The sequence below is a fragment of the Haliotis rubra genome, unplaced genomic scaffold (genome assembly GCF_003918875.1).
Source record: "Haliotis rubra isolate DU_JTF1 unplaced genomic scaffold, ASM391887v1 Scf438, whole genome shotgun sequence".
Classification (NCBI taxonomy): Eukaryota; Metazoa; Mollusca; class Gastropoda; order Lepetellida; family Haliotidae; genus Haliotis; species Haliotis rubra.
Genome location: NW_025767122.1, coordinates 274,252 through 293,055, shown reverse-complemented (window position 1 = coordinate 293,055; position 18,804 = coordinate 274,252). Strand labels below are relative to the sequence as shown.

The 18,804-nt window shown below is 43.0% G+C and overlaps 1 protein-coding gene across 1 annotated transcript; it reads left to right on the top strand.

The window, feature by feature from the left end:
• The first annotated feature begins 1,621 nt into the window (after nucleotides 1-1,621).
• LOC124289256 (testis-specific serine/threonine-protein kinase 1-like) lies at nucleotides 1,622-18,148 on the top strand. The gene is given in 14 exon segments (XM_046725863.1): nucleotides 1,622-1,688; nucleotides 4,858-4,991; nucleotides 6,491-6,598; nucleotides 6,822-7,021; nucleotides 9,686-9,741; nucleotides 10,535-10,667; nucleotides 11,323-11,441; nucleotides 12,452-12,555; nucleotides 12,557-12,586; nucleotides 12,723-12,936; nucleotides 14,880-15,115; nucleotides 16,034-16,281; nucleotides 16,748-16,884; nucleotides 17,875-18,148. Coding segments are annotated over 12 exon segments (1,569 nt in total). The 3' UTR covers nucleotides 16,202-16,281; nucleotides 16,748-16,884; nucleotides 17,875-18,148.
• The last annotated feature ends 656 nt before the right edge of the window (nucleotides 18,149-18,804 follow it).

Here is an 18,804-nt window from a genome sequence, read left to right as displayed (position 1 = left end):
TATACAGATGAACCCTGTCAATCTGGACTGTCCCATATTAAGTGTCTATTTTGAAACGATGCATATTAACAAGTAAGTGTGTGTGTGTGAGACACAGAGAGAGAGAGAGACAGACAGAGAGAGACACAGAGAGAGAGAGAGAGAGAGAGAGAGAGAGAGAGAGAGAGAGAGAGAGAGAGGAGAGAGAGACAGAGAGAGAGACAGAGAGAGAGAGAGAGAGAGAGAGAGAGAGAGAGAGAGAGAGAGACACAGAGAGAGAGAGAGAGAGGGAGAGAGAGACACAGAGAGAGAGAGAGAATCGAACACAGAGAGAGAGAGAGAGACAGGAGAGACACACAGCATCGTGCCATATACAGCATACTATAATATAAGTTATTCACTGGTCACGAGGGGACATGGGTTGATGTGCCCTCGATGTTTGTTTATGTTCCCTGAGCCCGATTCAATGTAATTCGAGATAAAGAATTACTTCCACGAAGTACCAAATGAGTTGCCATTGACAGCGGGGTGCATTGAAATGTTACTCGCTTGTAAGCGGGGTACATTGAAAATAATAGAAGAGCGCTCAGCCAATCAGAAAGCGACATTTATTTACTCCTCACTCCCTAATGCTGCAGTTGATGATGAAAACAAACAATAGTGAAAATGTGCTGTGTATTGATTTACGTAATGTTGGCGCATTTTAGTGTAGTGTGGTCGTTTTATAGACATCACAATAAAACATAAGTTATGTTGAGATACCTGATAGTTATTTCAAAATTATACGATTTCACTAAACGTGTAAATAAATGTATTTTCAGTAGTTGTTTTTCTATTTACAGAAATTATATTCATCACAAAGCCACCCAATAGGGCGTGTAGTAATCCTCCTTCACCAACTGGCTGTACAGCCATGAACCTCGTTCTGGATAGTCCTTAAAATACATCACGGAAACCGGAAACAAAGCAAGCCGCCCACCAGCTGAAGATACCGGAGGACTGGATCATGTGGCCGCAAGGAGACAGAAGAGCCAGCTGGACTTATTAATAACGACATCTTGACCTTGACCCAAGGGAGATCATCCCAACAACAAGGAATGTCACTTTACCGAGTTGCCCGCTTGTAGTAATTCGGCACCGTGGATCCAAGCTTCTTCTACCAACTCCCTCTGTTGTCACCGTGACGAATATGCACACCAACCACGTGACGAATCACACCTGTCACTGACATAGCGGAGGAGAAGAAAGTCTCGTATGTGAATATAGTCACCGGTGACGGACTACGGCTGATGACGTCTGCAATCCTTTAATCCACCTACCAACATAGACAGTTTTATCAGTTATTTGGTTACATGTTGCTGTGAACCAAAGAAGAAGCTGATATCACACAAAATTTTATGCCGGAACATATTTTATTTTAGTCCAATAGCACTACGGTTCTTCAGAGATGAATGTCGCTCGCACGCTCGCACGCACGCACGCACACTCGGTCTGTCAATCAAATCAAATCAGTCAATGTCCCAGCCCTACTCACATGAACAGCTACTCCCCTCAGTCGGTATGCACCATTTACTTATTACAGCAGTCTTAATAACTAAAACAACTAAAGTGGTTATCTGGTACAGGAAAACATGTAGACACCATGACAATCAACTACGCACCTGAACAGGTTAATATGATCAGGTCAGCTCTCAACCAGAGTTCCGGATGTAAATTTCCGATACACGTTGCATGTCATACGGTGAGAACAGCGTAGGTTCGGGTCGGTTATCAATTATTGATGGTCGACCCAACATCATCGACTTGTACCAGACGCTGACGTCATACTCCAGTAAACAAGGTCTATCAGTAACTGGCCACGTTGAATTAAATGTTCTTTCATCAAAATGACCAGAAAGATATATCCGGGAGATTACTCGATGTTAATTTTACCTTACAAAAATGAATAATATATGTGAACATGCAATCGGTAGTATTTTGGGAACAAAATAACGGGACACAGAGCATGATTCGGGTAAAACATAGTGTTATCTTAATCCGGAGACCTAATCCGGGTACAACATAGTGTTATCTTAATCCGGAGACCTAATCCTGTGTACTTATCGAGTCTAAATAAAATATGAAATATTATCATTTTTTGCATTTTTGCCCCAAAAAGTAGGATGCACTTTCCAAAACTGTTGCCTCCTGCTTGTATTATGATTATGGGCTGTTGGGCTATGTCTGTGCCAAATTTCAGCTTTCCTGCCAGAAGTGAACATAAATTTCACCAAGCCGCTCCACTACAAGTCTGTCCCTCTACTGAACTACTGATCAATGGACGGATGCCCAGGGATAGACCACGCATGTCAAAATCACGCGAGATGTTGTGCTTTTGTTCTAATTCCATGAAGCACAGTACAAGTCGGGTATAGCTGAAAATATAAACTTGTCATTTTTTTGCACTGTCGGCTTTTACGATAAAATATTTTATTGAACAAAAATTAAATCAACTGTTCTATCAGAGTGAGGGTGTGTACACCGTATTTAGCAAATCACAAAGTTAAGCTGAGCCCCGTCTCGCATATCGCGCGCGCAAAGAGAGCCGCAACCAGCTTAATCACAGAGTCAGCATCTACCGATGACTGAATGAGTTTAGTGTTACGCCGCGTTCACCAATATTCCAGCTATATGGCGGCGGTCAAGCATGGGCAACTGAAGATCAATTCTAACCCGGATCTTCACGGTTCATCTACCGATAACAACGTGAACATGGGAGAGTGTGTTCGAGTCTTGAGGTAGATCTTGACCCTCGGTCTCGGGCCTGATTCCGCGGCCACTGCATTAATCCAGGAAGCTTATAAACTGATTGATTCTCTTGGGGATACTAGTCAAAATGCATGGGAATCAAAGTAAGGACATTTTCATTTAGATTTGGATGTGCATTAGTTGCAGTTCATTATCTTTGAGGGACGGTGGTGTAGCCTAGTGGTTGAGGCGTTCGCTCGTCACGCCGAAGACCCGGGTTCGATTCCCCACATGGGTACAATGTGTGAAGCCAATTTCTGGTGTCCCCCGCCGTGATATTGCTGGAATATTGCTAAAAGCGGCGTAAACCCAAACTCACTCACTCACTCATTATCTTTGATGGTAATTGTCTAACAGATTTTATAACCGCTTCTTTCAATATTGTCTACACTATCGTCGCTTCGTCTAATTACGATTATCAGTTTAAATATTGAAGTGTGGAAACCTATTTCAACCATGGCCTACACTCCTATCATCTCAAAATAATAATCATATTTCGGTGAAACAAACTTCAAACTTTACATAACTTTACACAAAGAACTTAATTAAGCACCCCCTCTATTTTGGAAATGATAGGTTTTCAACACGTACATAAAACTTCTCGTGGTGACCACGATGGAAAAACAAGAGTTTTTCAGACCCGTATGATCCCCTGACTCATATAAAACGACAAAATGATAGGAATCCATGTTGATTTTATGATGACATTAGCTCATTTTGAAGAAAAACCATGTCTGTACAAGTATGGCCCTAGAATGACTTTGAAGAGCATATTCTACTGAATGAAGTCAGTTATCCTAGGTCAGGGAAATCCAGTTATTGATATGATGGGAAACAAGCCATGTCTACAGGCTATGGTTACGTGCAATCACCGGAATAAATCACTCAAAATAGGAGAAAACGTTACTCTGTGTAAATTTGTGAATTTTGAATTGTTTCCATTTCAAACAGGTGATAATAAACAATAATATTAATAATGCATTTCTGTAGCACCTGATATCCAACGGAAAGCTTTACATATATACAAACATGAAACAAACACAGAAGTTAAAAGTTTGCGTTTGATTTCATCCAGACAACTTGTTTTGATGAAACGACCATTTCTCACTTGAGTCTATGTATGAGAATCTATATATGAGATGTATTTGAACTGACTTACATTGACAGGCGTCTCATAACCGGCATGTATAAAACGTGGATGTGTAAACACTAACCGATATGTCTAGAATTAATTGAGCAGCTTGGGTTATCCGGGGTAATAATTATCAGATTGTATATTAGCGCTATGAGCGTGCCCCATCCGTGGTGCGGAGCTCAGCGCATTACAAATGTCCTTATTATTATTATTAGAAGTTCACATCGGTGTTGCGTATTATCGGTTACATCATTCTAGTGTCATCGATGTTGTTTTAAAATGATCACTAAGGTATTGTTTGTTTGGGTTTGTTTCTGTTTGTTTGTTTTGAAAAAACAAAAAACACAACAACCCAAAACACAAATACCCGTTTGTAATTAAAAGCAGAAATATAGATTTTCCCAAATACACCCCGTAAATTATGATGAACTAATATGAGAAAAAACTGGGGATAACTACGTTGTATCGAATTGTGAAGGGTAGTTTACAGTGATTTATTTTGTTTAAAATATCACAGGATGATAAAAAGGACATCTTCAATCTAAAGGGCTTCTTATGGTCCATATTTTTAACACAGATAGTTGTAGTGCAGAGATGCTTTGTGGAAGTGTGTACAGGCCGTGAAATGTTCCAGTGAAGGTGGCTCTGCGCCAAGTGAGCATATTGTTAATGCGTCACAAAACGGTGACGTCACAAACGCGCTGACGTCATAATCAACAAAGCGCAATCAGCCATGGCAGGATAGCGAGAAGACGTGTTGCGATGTAACCGCAGTGAATCTTGCCAACTGGTCGAAAAAAATCCCTCAAAATGGCAACGAATGCAATTAAGCTACCTTACAATCGTAGGGTTAATATACCAGCGCCCCAGGAGACTAAGAAAAGACAACTCTTTGCGTGTAGGTCCCAGACCGCCAAAGAAGCTGAGAGTGAGATTGTAAAGACTGAGTGTCTGAGTCGAGGGTACAGACTTCTGGGTAAGACTTTGGGGGAAGGGGCGTACGCCAAGGTCAGTCTCGCTGAAGTCTCGGCAGCCAGACTCGCTCGATGTAAGGGGACTGTCTGACAGTCTGGATAGCAGCAACCCTTTGGTAAGTCAAGTTCTGTTGGTTGGTCGTTATTAGTTCCAGTGTAAAGGGGTGGTGAGGTAGCCTAGTGGCTAAAGCGTTCGCTCGTCACGCCGACGACCTGGGTTCGATTCCACACATGGGTACAATGTGTGAAGCCCATTTCTGGTGTCCCCCGCCGTGATATTGCTGGGATATTACTAAAAGCGGCGTAAAATTTAAAGTCACTCAACCACTCCAGAGTAAAACCTCTTGTTAGGGCAGAGCGTGTACTACTGATACATACAATAACTTGATATTAAGTTCGGATGTCGTTGGGATCTCCAATGAAATAGCACAGTGGCTAATATTCTATGGTCAATAACGGTCGATAAATAAAGATAAATACCACTGCAGCAAACGAAACAGTTTCTATAGTTTTAGAATAGCGCATCCTTGCCAAATCATTTGAAAGGCGAAACAATTAAATGTACGTACAATTTACACCCATTCATGAAATATATACTGAGGGGCAAAAGAAAATATACCCCACATTTGCTTTATCATATGTTTGATATTCAACGGAAACAGTTAGTGAAGCTTTATCCAAACAATGAACTGCACAGTCGCTTAGTCAGCACTAGAGAACTTCTTTAGCGTCGTCTAATTAATAATAATATAATTTGAGTTTATACGTTTAGAAATATACAACAACTGCTTATACATTACTGCTGATGGGTATCATACATGACTGGTGAATATGTTTTGTCCCCAAAAATGTTTTCAATTATATCTAAGAAAATTCCACGTTTGTTATTCGTTTAGGTCACATAAATCCTACCCGTGAAGATCAGGGTTAGAATATTGATCTTCAGTAACCCATGCTTGTCGTAAGAGGCGACTAACGGGATCGGGTGGTCAGCCTCGCTGACTTGGTTGACACATGTCATCGGTTCCCAATTGCGTAGATCGATGTTCATGCTGTTGATCACTGGATTGTCTGGTCCAGACTCGATTATTTACAGACCGCCGTCATATAGCTGGAATATTGCTGAGTGCGGCGTAAAACTAAACTCACTCATTCACTCACATAAATCCTACGAATGTTGATTATAAAAAGTTGAAGAGAACCTGAAACATGATATTGAGAATTATTAATTATTGTTTATTGGTAATATCGTTCTTTTCTATTTGTATTTGTAAACACAATCAGGTCAGAAATGTGAATAATAAATATCCTAAAAATAATACAACAAATTTATTCAGTTCTTGTACACGTGTACTACATACTAATTCCGCATGTTGTATTCATTTCAGTCCCTCAAAGCGGTTTCATACAACCAGTATTGTTCTGCGGTAATGCTGTTGTTGTCTGCTACTTTCACTTCCTGTACTGTTTGAATGACAACTAACAACTGAAATACTACCAAAAAGAGTCATATCCCTCTCGCTCACCCGTTATGTCGATATTCACCATAAGTAGGGATATTTTAGCTGACATGTATGACACTCACTTATTCCACATCTGTATGTCCATATCTTAGGTTGCCATCAAGGTGATCAACAAGAAGCTTGTGCCGAAAGAATTCCTTCGGAAGTTTCTTCCCCGCGAACTTGACAACCACTCCATGCTTCCCCATCACCCACACGTGGTGAGTATACCACTCCACTTTCCCCTCAACATCCAAATGTGGTGAGTAATTGGAATATACCATTCCAAGAACCCCATTCATCCAAATGTGGTAAGTGCTTGGTGTATACCGCTTTGGGAACCCCAGCAATCGAAATCTGGTGAGTAGACAACTCAACTCTCCCTTTTTGGTAAAATGACAAAATTAACAATATTTTCAGCTATGTCATTTATCCGTGATCCAGGTTCAAGTGTTTGAGAACTTCTCCACGGCCGACCAAGTGTACCTCGTCCTCGAGTATTGCGAGAAGGGGGACCTGTTGGACATGATCAACAGAAACATCAGCAATAACCAACACGGCATCGGCGAGGACCTCACGAAGAAGATCTTCAAACAGATGAGCCAGGGAGTGCTGCACATGCACAACAACGCCATCGTACACAGGTGTGTTGTTTAACTCACAGTAACACCTGCACAACAACGCCATCGTACACAAGTGTGTTGTTTTACTCACAGTAACACCTTCACAACAACGCCATCGTGCACAGGTAGGTGGATTTCACTATCAGTTACACCTGCACAACAACGCCATCGTGCACAGGTAGGTGGATTTCACTATCAGTTACACCTGCACAACAACGCCATCGTGCACAGGTGTGTTGTTTCACTCACAGTAACACCTTCACAACAACGCCATCGTACACAGGTGTGTTGTTTCACTCACAGTAACATCTTCACAACAACGTCATCGTGCACAGGTGTGTTGTGTCACTGAAATCTACATACCTGCACAACACCACCGTGCACAGGTAGGTGGATTTCACTCACAGTTACACCTGATAACAACGCCATCGTACACTGGTAGGTGGATTTCACTCACAGTAACACCTGCACAACAACGCCATCGTGCACAGGTAGGTGGATTTCACTCAAAGTTACATCTGCACAACAACGCCATCGTGCACAGGTAGGTGGATTTCACTCAAAGTTACATCTGCACATCAACGCCATCGTACACAGGTAGGTGGATTTCACTCAAAGTTACATCTGCACAACAACGCCATCGTGCACAGGTAGGTGGATTTCACTCAAAGTTACATCTGCACATCAACGCCATCGTACACAGGTAGGTGGATTTCACTCAGAGTTACACCTGCACAACAACGCCATTGTACTCAGGTAGGTGGATTTCACTTACAGTTACACCTGCACAACAACGCCACTGTGCACAGGTAGGTGGATTTTTCTCTCAAAGTTACACCTGCACAACAACGCCACATTGTACTCAGGTAGGTGGATTTCACTCACAGTTACACCTGCACAACAACGCCATCGTGCACAGGTAGGTGGATTTCACTCACAGTTACACCTGCACAACAACGCCATCGTGCACAGGTAGGTGGATTTCACTCACAGTAACACCTTCACAACAACGCCATCGTGCACAGGTAGGTGGATTTAACTATCAGCTACACCTGCACAACAACGTCATCGTGCACAGGTAGGTGGATTTCACTATCAGTTACACCTGCACAACAACGCCACCATGCACAGGAAAGTGGATTTCACTATCAGTTACACCTGCACAACAACGTCATCGTGCACAGGTAGGTGGATTTCACTCAAAGTTACACCTGCACAACAACGCCGTCGTACACTGATAGGTGGATTTCACTATCAGTTACACCTGCGCACAACAACGCCATCGTACACTGGTAGGTGGATTTCACTAATGAGTTACACCTGCACAACAACACCACTGTGCACAGGTAGTAGGTGGATTTTTCTCACACAGTTACACCTGCACAACAACGCCATCGTGCACAGGTAGGTGGATTTCACTCTTTCACTCACAGTTACACCTGCACAACAACGCCACTGTGCACAGGTAGGTGGATTTTTCTCTCACAGTTACACCTGCACAACAACGCCATCGTGCACAGGTAGGTGGATTTCACTATCAGTTACACCTGCACAACAACGCCATCGTGCACAGGTAGGTGGATTTCACTCACAGTTACACCTGCACAACAACGCCATCGTGCACAGGTAGGTGGATTTCACTATCAGTTACACCTGCACAACAACGCCACTGTGCACAGGTAGGTGGATTTCACTCTAAAGTTACACCTGCACAACAACGCCATCGTGCACAGGTAGGTGGATTTCACTCAAAGTTACACTTGCACAACAACGCCATTGTACTCAGGTAGGTGGATTTCACTCACAGTTACACCTGCACAACAACGCCACTGTGCACAGGTAGGTGGATTTTTCTCTCAAAGTTACACCTGCACAACAACGCCACATTGTACTCAGGTAGGTGGATTTCACTCACAGTTACACCTGCACAACAACGCCATCGTGCACAGGTGTGTTGTTTCACTATCAGTTACACCTGCACAACAACGCCATCGTGCACAGGAAAGTGGATTTCACTATCAGTTACACCTGCACAACAACGTCATCGTGCACAGGTAGGTGGATTTCACTCAAAGTTAAACCTGCACAACAACGCCGTCGTGCACAGGTAGGTGGATTTCACTATCAGTTACACCTGCACAACAACGCCACTGTGCACAGGTAGGTGGATGTTTCACTCACAGTTACACCTGCACAACAACGCCATCGTGCACAGGTAGGTGGATTTCACTCAAAGTTACACCCTCACAACAACGCCATCGTACACAGGTAGGTGGATTTCACTTACAGTTACACCCTCACAACAACGCCATCGTACACAGGAAAGTGGATTTCACTCACAGTTACACCTTCACTACAACGCCACCGTGCACAGGTAGGTGGATTTCACTCACAGTTACACCTGCACAACAACGCCATTGTGCACAGGTAGGTGGATTTCACTTGCAGCAACTAACACAGGAACATACCTCTATCAATGTGATGATGTTGAACTAAACACTCCACGAATTTTGTGGCCGTGTGTTTGGAAGGCATATAAATTTACAAGATGGACAACTCCGGGCGATAAACCAACAAAAATAAACCTTTTTTTACTACGGCACCCTACAGTTTGGATAAAAGAATCGTCTTAGCGCTAAACCTCTGATGGACATGATTGACCTTCTTATGTATTTTTGTCTTCAGAGACCTCAAGTGCGAGAACATCCTCATCACATCTGGCACAACAGTTAAAATAACAGGCAAGTCTTTATAAACAGAGCGAACATCTGCCAAGAGGTACTGGTTTCTTTCAAAAGAAATATTGTCTTCTATAAATCTTCTGATATAGTCATAGTCTGGGTGAAGAACCCGGTTAGAATTGGTCTTCAGCTATGCATGCTTGCCTTAAGAAGCGACTAAGTATATAGAAGTGGAGATTGCCCATTTGATGCATGCCAACAGGTGATCAGTGTCTGTGACTTGGTTGATTCAGCGCCATTGCTTCCCGACAGCGGGCCAGGGGTGGAAATAACTTTAAAATTGCTAGTGTACTCCGGTACAAGGGCACATGTAAAATCACTTGCCCTGATAATTTTTCCACTATACCGGCCGTTTTCTTGTTGATTTTTTAAAATAAACAACATAATTAATATTGGAAAGTCAACTGGACACCGGTACAGTGTGATATACAAATTTGCTTGCCCGACAGAAAAAAACACTGGACTCGGGCGTCGGACAATGGGTTATTTCTACCCCTGGCGGGGATCGTTGATCGTTTCAATCACTGGCGTGTCTGGTCCAGACCCCTTCATTTACAGTATATTTACCATATTTCGTTGTATTATAAGCGATCTCACAATACTTGAGTCAGGGTTAGACAATCCAGAGAATGACAGGATCTGACATATACGTGGTTGAGTACGATGACACGAAATAGACCATTTTACAGAACATGATAATTATATTGATTCATTTACTGTCGTCATTTAACTGGAATACCGCTCAAAAATTGCATCTTGTTGTAAAAGATCGTTTGTCATGCTTTCATTGCAGATTTTGGGTTCTCCTGTCGCTTTCAAGACCGGAACCTGCTCCTGAAGACTTCCTGTGGGTCATATGCGTACACAGCACCGGAAGTGATCAAGAACAAGCCTTACGACGGATACAGGGCTGATGCCTGGAGTCTGTGAGTGTAAAAACAGTGAACAGGACGTTTTCTGAACTAAACACTAAGTGTAATACCGACCTATGAAGATTTGATTATAGAATGGCCAGCATTTTGTACATGGCGCGTCAGTGATCTGTGCAGAACGTGCGCAATGAAACCTCCAAGGGATCATAAGAAATATATGGAATATGGAAATAACCTTATCATATGAGGTTGGAATTAATGAGTACATACCTTAAACGGAAACTCAAGGTCTGTGGTTCGCGTTTAAAGATGATACTTGTTGTTGCCCTGGCTGGCGCTCGATATTTAAGTACCTATCCACAAAGCGTTCTTAACGTTACGACCTGTCGTAACTCTATAGTTAATGATAGGCTTACGAATGTCGTAGCGCTACGAACGTTTTGTGGATCGGGACCCGGGTCTGTGGTTTGCGCTTAAAGTTTGCAGTTGTTTGTTTGGAGCTCAGTATTAAGGACTGGTTGGGTCAGTCAGCGAGATCTTATGTGAAACCGCGGCATGGTTTGACCGAGGGCTAGCTCTAGAAAGATGGTTTGTACAATTGTATCCATGGGTTGTATAAGTGCAATAATGTTGAACGCGACGTTAACCCCTTCTCACCCCAACTTCCGTCGACTGACGTCCCAGCTGATGCCGATGGGTGTGTTTGCAGGGGTATCATCCTGTTCGCCATGGTGAACGGCCGTCTCCCCTACAACGACAGTCAGCTCAGCGAGATGGACGAAGACATGAGAATGCAGAGACTCAGATTCGAGCGTAACGTCTCATTTGGTAAGTGTTTCTTACATGATAGTGGGTAGTGTAGAGTAATGTACTACCCATATTTTATGGGGATAATCATATGTAGATGTCCAGTTGAGATACGAGTAAGTGAGTGAGTGAGTATGGTTATACGCCGCTTTTGGCAATATTCCAGCAATATCACGGGGGAGGACACCAGAAATGGGCGATACATATTGTACCCATGTGGGATAGAACCCGGGTCTTCGGCGTGACGAGTGAGCGCTTTAACCAGTCGCCTACCCCACCGCCCCATGTGATATACGAAGACAGATGCATTTTATGCGTTGTATCATGTAAAGTACAGTCAATTTTCACAATAAATCAATTTAAAATACGGATTATATCCTTGACGCTATGGACACTCTAAATTACTCTCCTCACGTGATTGGTGATATGCTCTTTTCGAATATACAAAAATATATCCCCCCAAATATTCATGAACTTACTTTTTCTGTTCAGTATAAATAGGAAAATGTGCCGATTGCCTGATTTAATGGCCCAAAGCCGGTTAATTCTAACTATCATTCTTGGTCAAGGTAACATGACAAGTGTCCGGTAGTCAAATATGTATTTGCATATGAAGACAAAACACAAAGAAAACTATAAACACACATCGCCTTTTAGAAAGTGGTCAAATGTTATATTTGCGATTAGACTTTCTCAGTAAAGTACAGATTCTAGAACTTCCGGGACACAAACACACACTCGTAGAGTGTGGCACCTAACAGTCACCGATCTAACCCACTCAGCCAGCGCCGTTTACACAATAGTGGAAGTCTGGCGACTGGTTGTCTAGATCACGTATTGTGTGTACGCCTCTGTCAAATGTAAATTTCAATGCCTTCCACGGCCGAAAGCTATGAATATCACAAGGTCATTTAGAAGATGGTCAAATGTAACACTTTACTTCCGACTCTCAGAGAGAGGCACCTGGCGAGAGAAAATACCAAACATATAACCCGGAAGTGCAATCATTCCTACCTCACTCCATCCTGCAGATTGCATGGTGCTGATACGGAAGATGCTTCAGTACAACCCCCTGCTCCGCCCCGCCGTGGGTGAAGTGTTGGCAGACCCCTGGCTCACGGGCAAGAAGCCCATCCCCCCGCCAGCTCAACAAGCCCAAGTGGATTGTGAGTAGCATGACAAGAAATACAATTATCTAAATAACTTAAAACGTTAGAATATAACTGCAAGACATTGAAGTTTTCACTCTGGTCTTGAATTTTATTTTATAGTTGAAAGTTATACTATACATATGTATTTCAGAATCCGTATACGGCGAGCAAAGGGGAAGATGTTAGCCCTGAGAAGGAGCAATTGCGTGTGGATGGCGCTGCTTCCAAAAAGAGCAGTCCGCCATTGTGTTACCATGGTGATAATCCAGATAGAGGCCGGTCGAACTCCGCTCCAAAGTCTACTGTGACAATCAACCAGAGAATGGGGGAGACAGTGACTCTGAAGAGCCGGGGCAAGAACCAGAGTAAGTGCCCTAGGGTCTGACAAGACTGACGAATATACACACCTGGGTATGGCTTAGCAACAGAGTGGTTAGTGATTTCATTTTATTGTGACGCTATGGTTACCGATGACGTCACAATGTTTAGTCAAGCATTGCGATCCATTTTCCACCGCACTGAAGAATCGCGAGAATAACAGGTATGTACGTATTGGCACGAGTAACAGGTTTATGTTCGATTGAAGCACGACTAACTTATCAATGAAGTTCTATCAGGAAAGTAGTCCGTCATAATCTGACCTTAGGTCATCACCATGGAGAAGCCAATCACGGACTTGCAAATCTCACACATGTTTGAAAACTGTTTTCTCACTTGGATCTCACCCAAAGGTGTGTAAAAAATGTGTATACCATCTCCAGGGTTTGCATGATAAATGAAAACAACGAAATGTGATTTTTCACCTTTTCTTGGTGTATAATTTCATCCAATGCCCTGGATCGAGGAATTGCCCTTCACGTAAAGGGACTGAGAAACGACGGGCCATGAGACTGATGCTACCGGAACTAGCGTAGGCTTACTGCGGTCAAGGCGGATTGATGGTCATCTGCACGTGGGCCCATAGAACCATTATTAATGCCTGTTATCTCATCTTCCCATCATAGTTAAGCATGTTCAGGACAGTACTAGCAGCTACAGCAATCGGCTTCACACAATGTATCTGTACCGGTCTAAGGGTGAGTGAGTGAGTTTCATTTACGGCGCACTCAGCAATATTCCAGCTATATGGCGGCGGACTGTAAATAATCGAGTCTGGACCAGACAATCCACTGATCAACAGCATGAGCATCGATCTGAGCAACTGGGAACCGATGACATGTGTCAACCAAGTCAGCCAGCCTGACCACCCGATCCCGTTAGTCGCCTCTTACGACAAGCATGGGTTACTGAAGATCAATATTCTAACCCGGATCTTCAAGGGTAACCGGTCTAAGGAATCTAACCCTGGTCCTGACCGTGACGAGTGGACATTGAAAAAATATAAAATGCTTCAAGACATTTAGAAGCATCCTCCCCAAAGATAAGACAAAATCAGTGCCGTCTAACATAACAAAGGAGATGGTCCGTGATCTATAGTCTCGCCACTTGAACAGAATCACGAGATACTTAAATAACTTCATAATTATTATTATATTTATCGGTAGCAAATTGAATACTTCTCGAAAACTACTCTTTTTAGCTATATTTTAGAATTATTTTACATACAGTGAAGCCCCGTTAGTCCGGACTCCGATAATCCGGATGTCTCGCCTCCCGGGCGATTTCAGCTTGTTACTAATCTATGCCTATATAATTTGCCCTGATAATCCGGAAATTCGGTTTCCGGAACCGGACGGTAAGTAGCTGTCACCAATCAGTAAAATAAACAGTAAATTGCTTCACAGTCCGGACGCTGTAAGTCGTGTAGTAACTTTTCGCTAGAATAGCTTGAGTCACTCTATAAGAATCAGCACACTTCAGATACCCTCATTACATAATAATTGCGATTATAAGTGATTATATTTCAAGTGGACTGTAATCCGACACCTGATCCTATATTCCCAAATGGACTAATACATAAATTCAAAACCACTGACAGATGAAAAGCGAATGGCATGTGGTTGTTTGAGAGGCAACCCAGTAGAAGATTTGCAGTCAAGGTTTAAGCGTTTTAATGAGTGTCATATAAAATACAACTCAGACAATTGGCATTTGAAACAACAAAGTTCATCGTTCTGACTGTGTAAGCTGAGTTCCCCCATCACGACACCTACCTTCAAAAGGAACTAGTCGCTGATGGATGTCCGAACCCTCAGTGCCCACTGCATGTCATTCGTGACCAACTCGTGTTATCCCGACAAGCCTCTTCTTGGAGATTACGGAAAGGGGCGAGTGGTGACGAATGTTGTATGGGACTGCTGTGTTGCAGAGTTTCAAGGAACGGAGCCACGTCCTCAAACATGGCCGAAGACCGAGAAGGAGCGGAAGCAGGAAGACAAACAGCTGGTTAAAAGACGCGGTAAAACTGCACCGCCAAGGAAGGACCAATCACAAGCCACGGCTCGACTTACCAAGTTGCTGGAACTGACCAAAGAGAGAGCGCCACGTCAGAAGGCGGGACAAGAACACGGTCAGAAGAGTGTGCCTCTGTGGTATGTCTACAAGGTGAGGAATTTGTATCAGTGTCTTGCAGTTATCCAAAGCAACAAATATTATGATTTGGTTAGTTGCTTGGTTGGCTTGTTGTTTAAAGCCGCACTCAGCAATATTCCAGCTATATGGCAGCGGTCTGTAAATAACCAGGTCCGGACCAGACAATCCAGTGATTGACATCATGAGCATCGATCTGTGTCAACCAAGTCAGCGAGCCTGACCACGCTATCCCGTTAGTCGAATCTTATGACAAGCTTTGGTTATTGTTATGAGTGAGTGGGTTGGCTTTAACGCCACTTTGATTAGTCCATCTATTACAGCTCAGATACAGCGTTATATTTATTTAACACGTCTCAAATGTTTATCACTTCGTTGAAACCCACGAGCACGGGTATGGACATGGCATGTCTAAACACATATTTGGGATTCTAACCCACGATCATGGGTTTGTGAGGTCCCATCTGACGAAACTCTCACGGCGTATGTCGGGGTGCTGTCCATGAACCTGTCCATGAGATTATAGACCAAGGATCGTAATCGGGGACAGTTAGGGAGCAGTGGCTTTTGGTGTCAAAATTGAAACACGTCTACCGGAAGTATACCAAGATGTATTTGGTACCGTTAGAAAGCTTGGAATCTCTAGTTTTCGAATCCAATGTTGCCACACTTGAAAATGTCAGGCAGCGTGTGATTTTGGGGCGTCTCCATACTAACCATGCTATTTTTCAGAGAACATGACTGCTATGTAAAGGAATATATCTTCACTGTGAATAGTGATTTTATCATTTTTGAGGTTCGAGTCCAGGATGGCTGTGAGGCGCAATTCTGAAGTCTTGACATAATGTCAAATTACCGTTTAAGTGACAAAAAGATTCAGCCCAATTAATTGTTAACTATTGTACACGAGGCTGACCCTATCCTGTTCTACAGATCCTTCAAAACAGCTGCAAACAGAACAGATGGAGCGAAAACTCCATTAGTCAACATGGCGGCAACACCGGAAGTCAACAGATGGTCTGCAGTGCAGTGCCCCTAGCGGACCCCGCAAGCGGTACAAAACTTATGGGAGGGGTGCGAAGAACGGTGGAGGAGTGGTGAAGCTTCACGTGGACACCACAAAGAGTGCTGTCATGGACAAACTTGCAAAAAGCAACGAGACAACATCCAATGATGAAGCCGTGAGTGAAAACAGTTGTTATTGAATATATTGTAATACGTTTGTTATGTGGAGTGAAGTATACGTTCACATCGACCTTTAGTTCCAGTCTACACCAGGTCAAGGTCATCAGAAATATCACAGCTTCACGGGGTTTGTATGCACCACGTTCTCCTTCACCCATGAATATGTTTAGTTAAAATGCTTGCTTGTTTTTAACGCTGCCCTCAGAAATATTCCAGCTATATACCGGCGGTATAAGAATAATGTGGACCAGAAACTCCAGTGATCGACATCATGAGCATCGATCTACGTAGTTGGGCCTTAGTCAGCAAGCCTGATCAGTGATCACACGTCCCCATAAGTCGCCTCTTACGACAAGCATGGGTACTGAATGTTAATTTTAATCCGTTGCTTCACGGGTTTTAAATAAATGTGTTTTCAAAGTAACATTTAGAGACAGTCACATCCTGTATTTACTTACCCAGGGGGACGCAACTCCAGATACAAAGCCGGTCGCCACCCAACCACCACAGGAAAGGCACTCACCAGCCGATAGATCCACAAGCTGCAGGGAGAGGTTCCTCCGAATTTATGGACCAAACACGCCGGCATACATTAATGAGTATGTCTGTTTGTATGTTTGTTGTTTGACAGTGGTATTCTAGCTATTTGACAGCGATCTGTAAATTATCTAGTCTGGACCAGACAATTCAGTGACTGACAAATATGAGCATCTATTAACACAGGAGGATACGATGACATGTGTCAACTATGTCAACGAGCCTGACAACCCAATCCCGTTAGTCGCCCCTTACGACCAGCTTAGTTACTGGAGACTAACTCCAAGTAGGATCTTCACCAGCAAATGAGTATGTAGGATTTCACTTGAGCCTCTGACCAGAAGGTAGATCCAGTGTAACTTGTAGATATGTTCATTAAGATTCCATGGTCAATTAATAGTTCCAGTCCAAAATCAAGCATTCCATTTTAGACTTTACCCGCGAATAAAAATCATACACCCTTTTATAATATCTAATTTGAAATAAGTAATAAAATTACAGTTCTTTGTCTCAGACAATACATAATTTTGATGGAGAGGAGCAGCTTCACTCAAATTGAGAGGAAGCACCCTTGAGCTAGGAGATTATGAATGTGGAAGATCTAGACTTGCTTCATTTAGAGCAATAGTAAACTAAATAAGGTTCAGGGATTCAGGAAGGCACTGCTTGAACAGTCCCTCCTGACACTTTGGTGGACAAATGAGAACGAGTTGTCCCCAATGTGCTTATATGTAGCCTTCAATATTGTCCCCTAGCTTGAGACGTGCTTAGGACAAATCAAAATCCAACTGAAGCTAGTCCTCCTGGACGAGTAGCATATGAGGCCTATAGTTTTAAACAGGTTTTAACTATTGAATTTGGCTACAAACTGGAAAGTATTCAAGCTGGCAGAAAACGTGAACGTGATAAGCATAGTGTCCTGTTCAAGCAGGACGAGCTACTCGGTAGATCAGTCAAGTATGGTTCATTCACGAAACGAATATCTAAGGCTTCCATGCTATCAACTTCGGGTTGAATTAAACAACATTTTCTCTCTCGCGTATTCGTTGCAGATTTCCATTGCCGCCTTTGATGGTTCAGCGTCTTCAGATTCAGAACAATAATCCCAAGGGAGGGAAGAAGAAGCCTTGCAGTGCTCCCGTCACCGGAAGTACTCCACCGGAAACACGACCGCCTTCAACAGATGAAGGCGCAGTCCAAAAACCTAGTTCTGCGCATGTCAAACCAGTCTACAAAGTTGTTTATCACACCTCTGTATGAATCCATTATCAAAAGTGTTTTGTTGTTATTTATTTACTTGTGCATCAGTGGATCAGTGCAATAAATCCAGAGTTCTCTTCATCTTGTTTGTTTTGGGTACTTGCTTTGTTAGGTACACGTATCTTGGTTGTTTGTTTGATTGTTGTTTAACGCCACACTCAGCAATATTCCAGCTATATGGCGGCGACCTATCAATTATCGAGGACCAGACAATCCAGTGATCAACCTAATGAGCATCGATCTACGCAATTGGGATACGATGTGTCGACGAAGTCAGCGAGCCTGACCACCCGATCCCGTTAAACGCCTCTTACGACAAGCATGGATTACTGAAGACCAATTCTAACCCGGACCTCCAGGGGATTACAAGTATCATGATTACATAATAGTAAGAGGGTGAATTTGGTTTAACCTCTTTGAAAAGTTTTAGCTAATTCACGGCGTGTGGACTTACTGTGGGTGTGAATGTAGACGCCATGCATGTCTTGGAGGCTATAGGTACCACCTGGAGAAACCAACAATCACAGTGCTGACAAACTTAGCAACATTATAAGTGCAATCGTATGTCCAACAAACAACCACAGGATACTGGCCCGCCCAAGGGAGGCAACTGTACACAGAGAATGCCGAAATGAAGCAGCGAAGCACACCAGCAGTATAAACTATACAGCTGTTGTTTTTCTTAAGTAGGTTTTTCATCGGCGCGCAAGAATCATAATTTA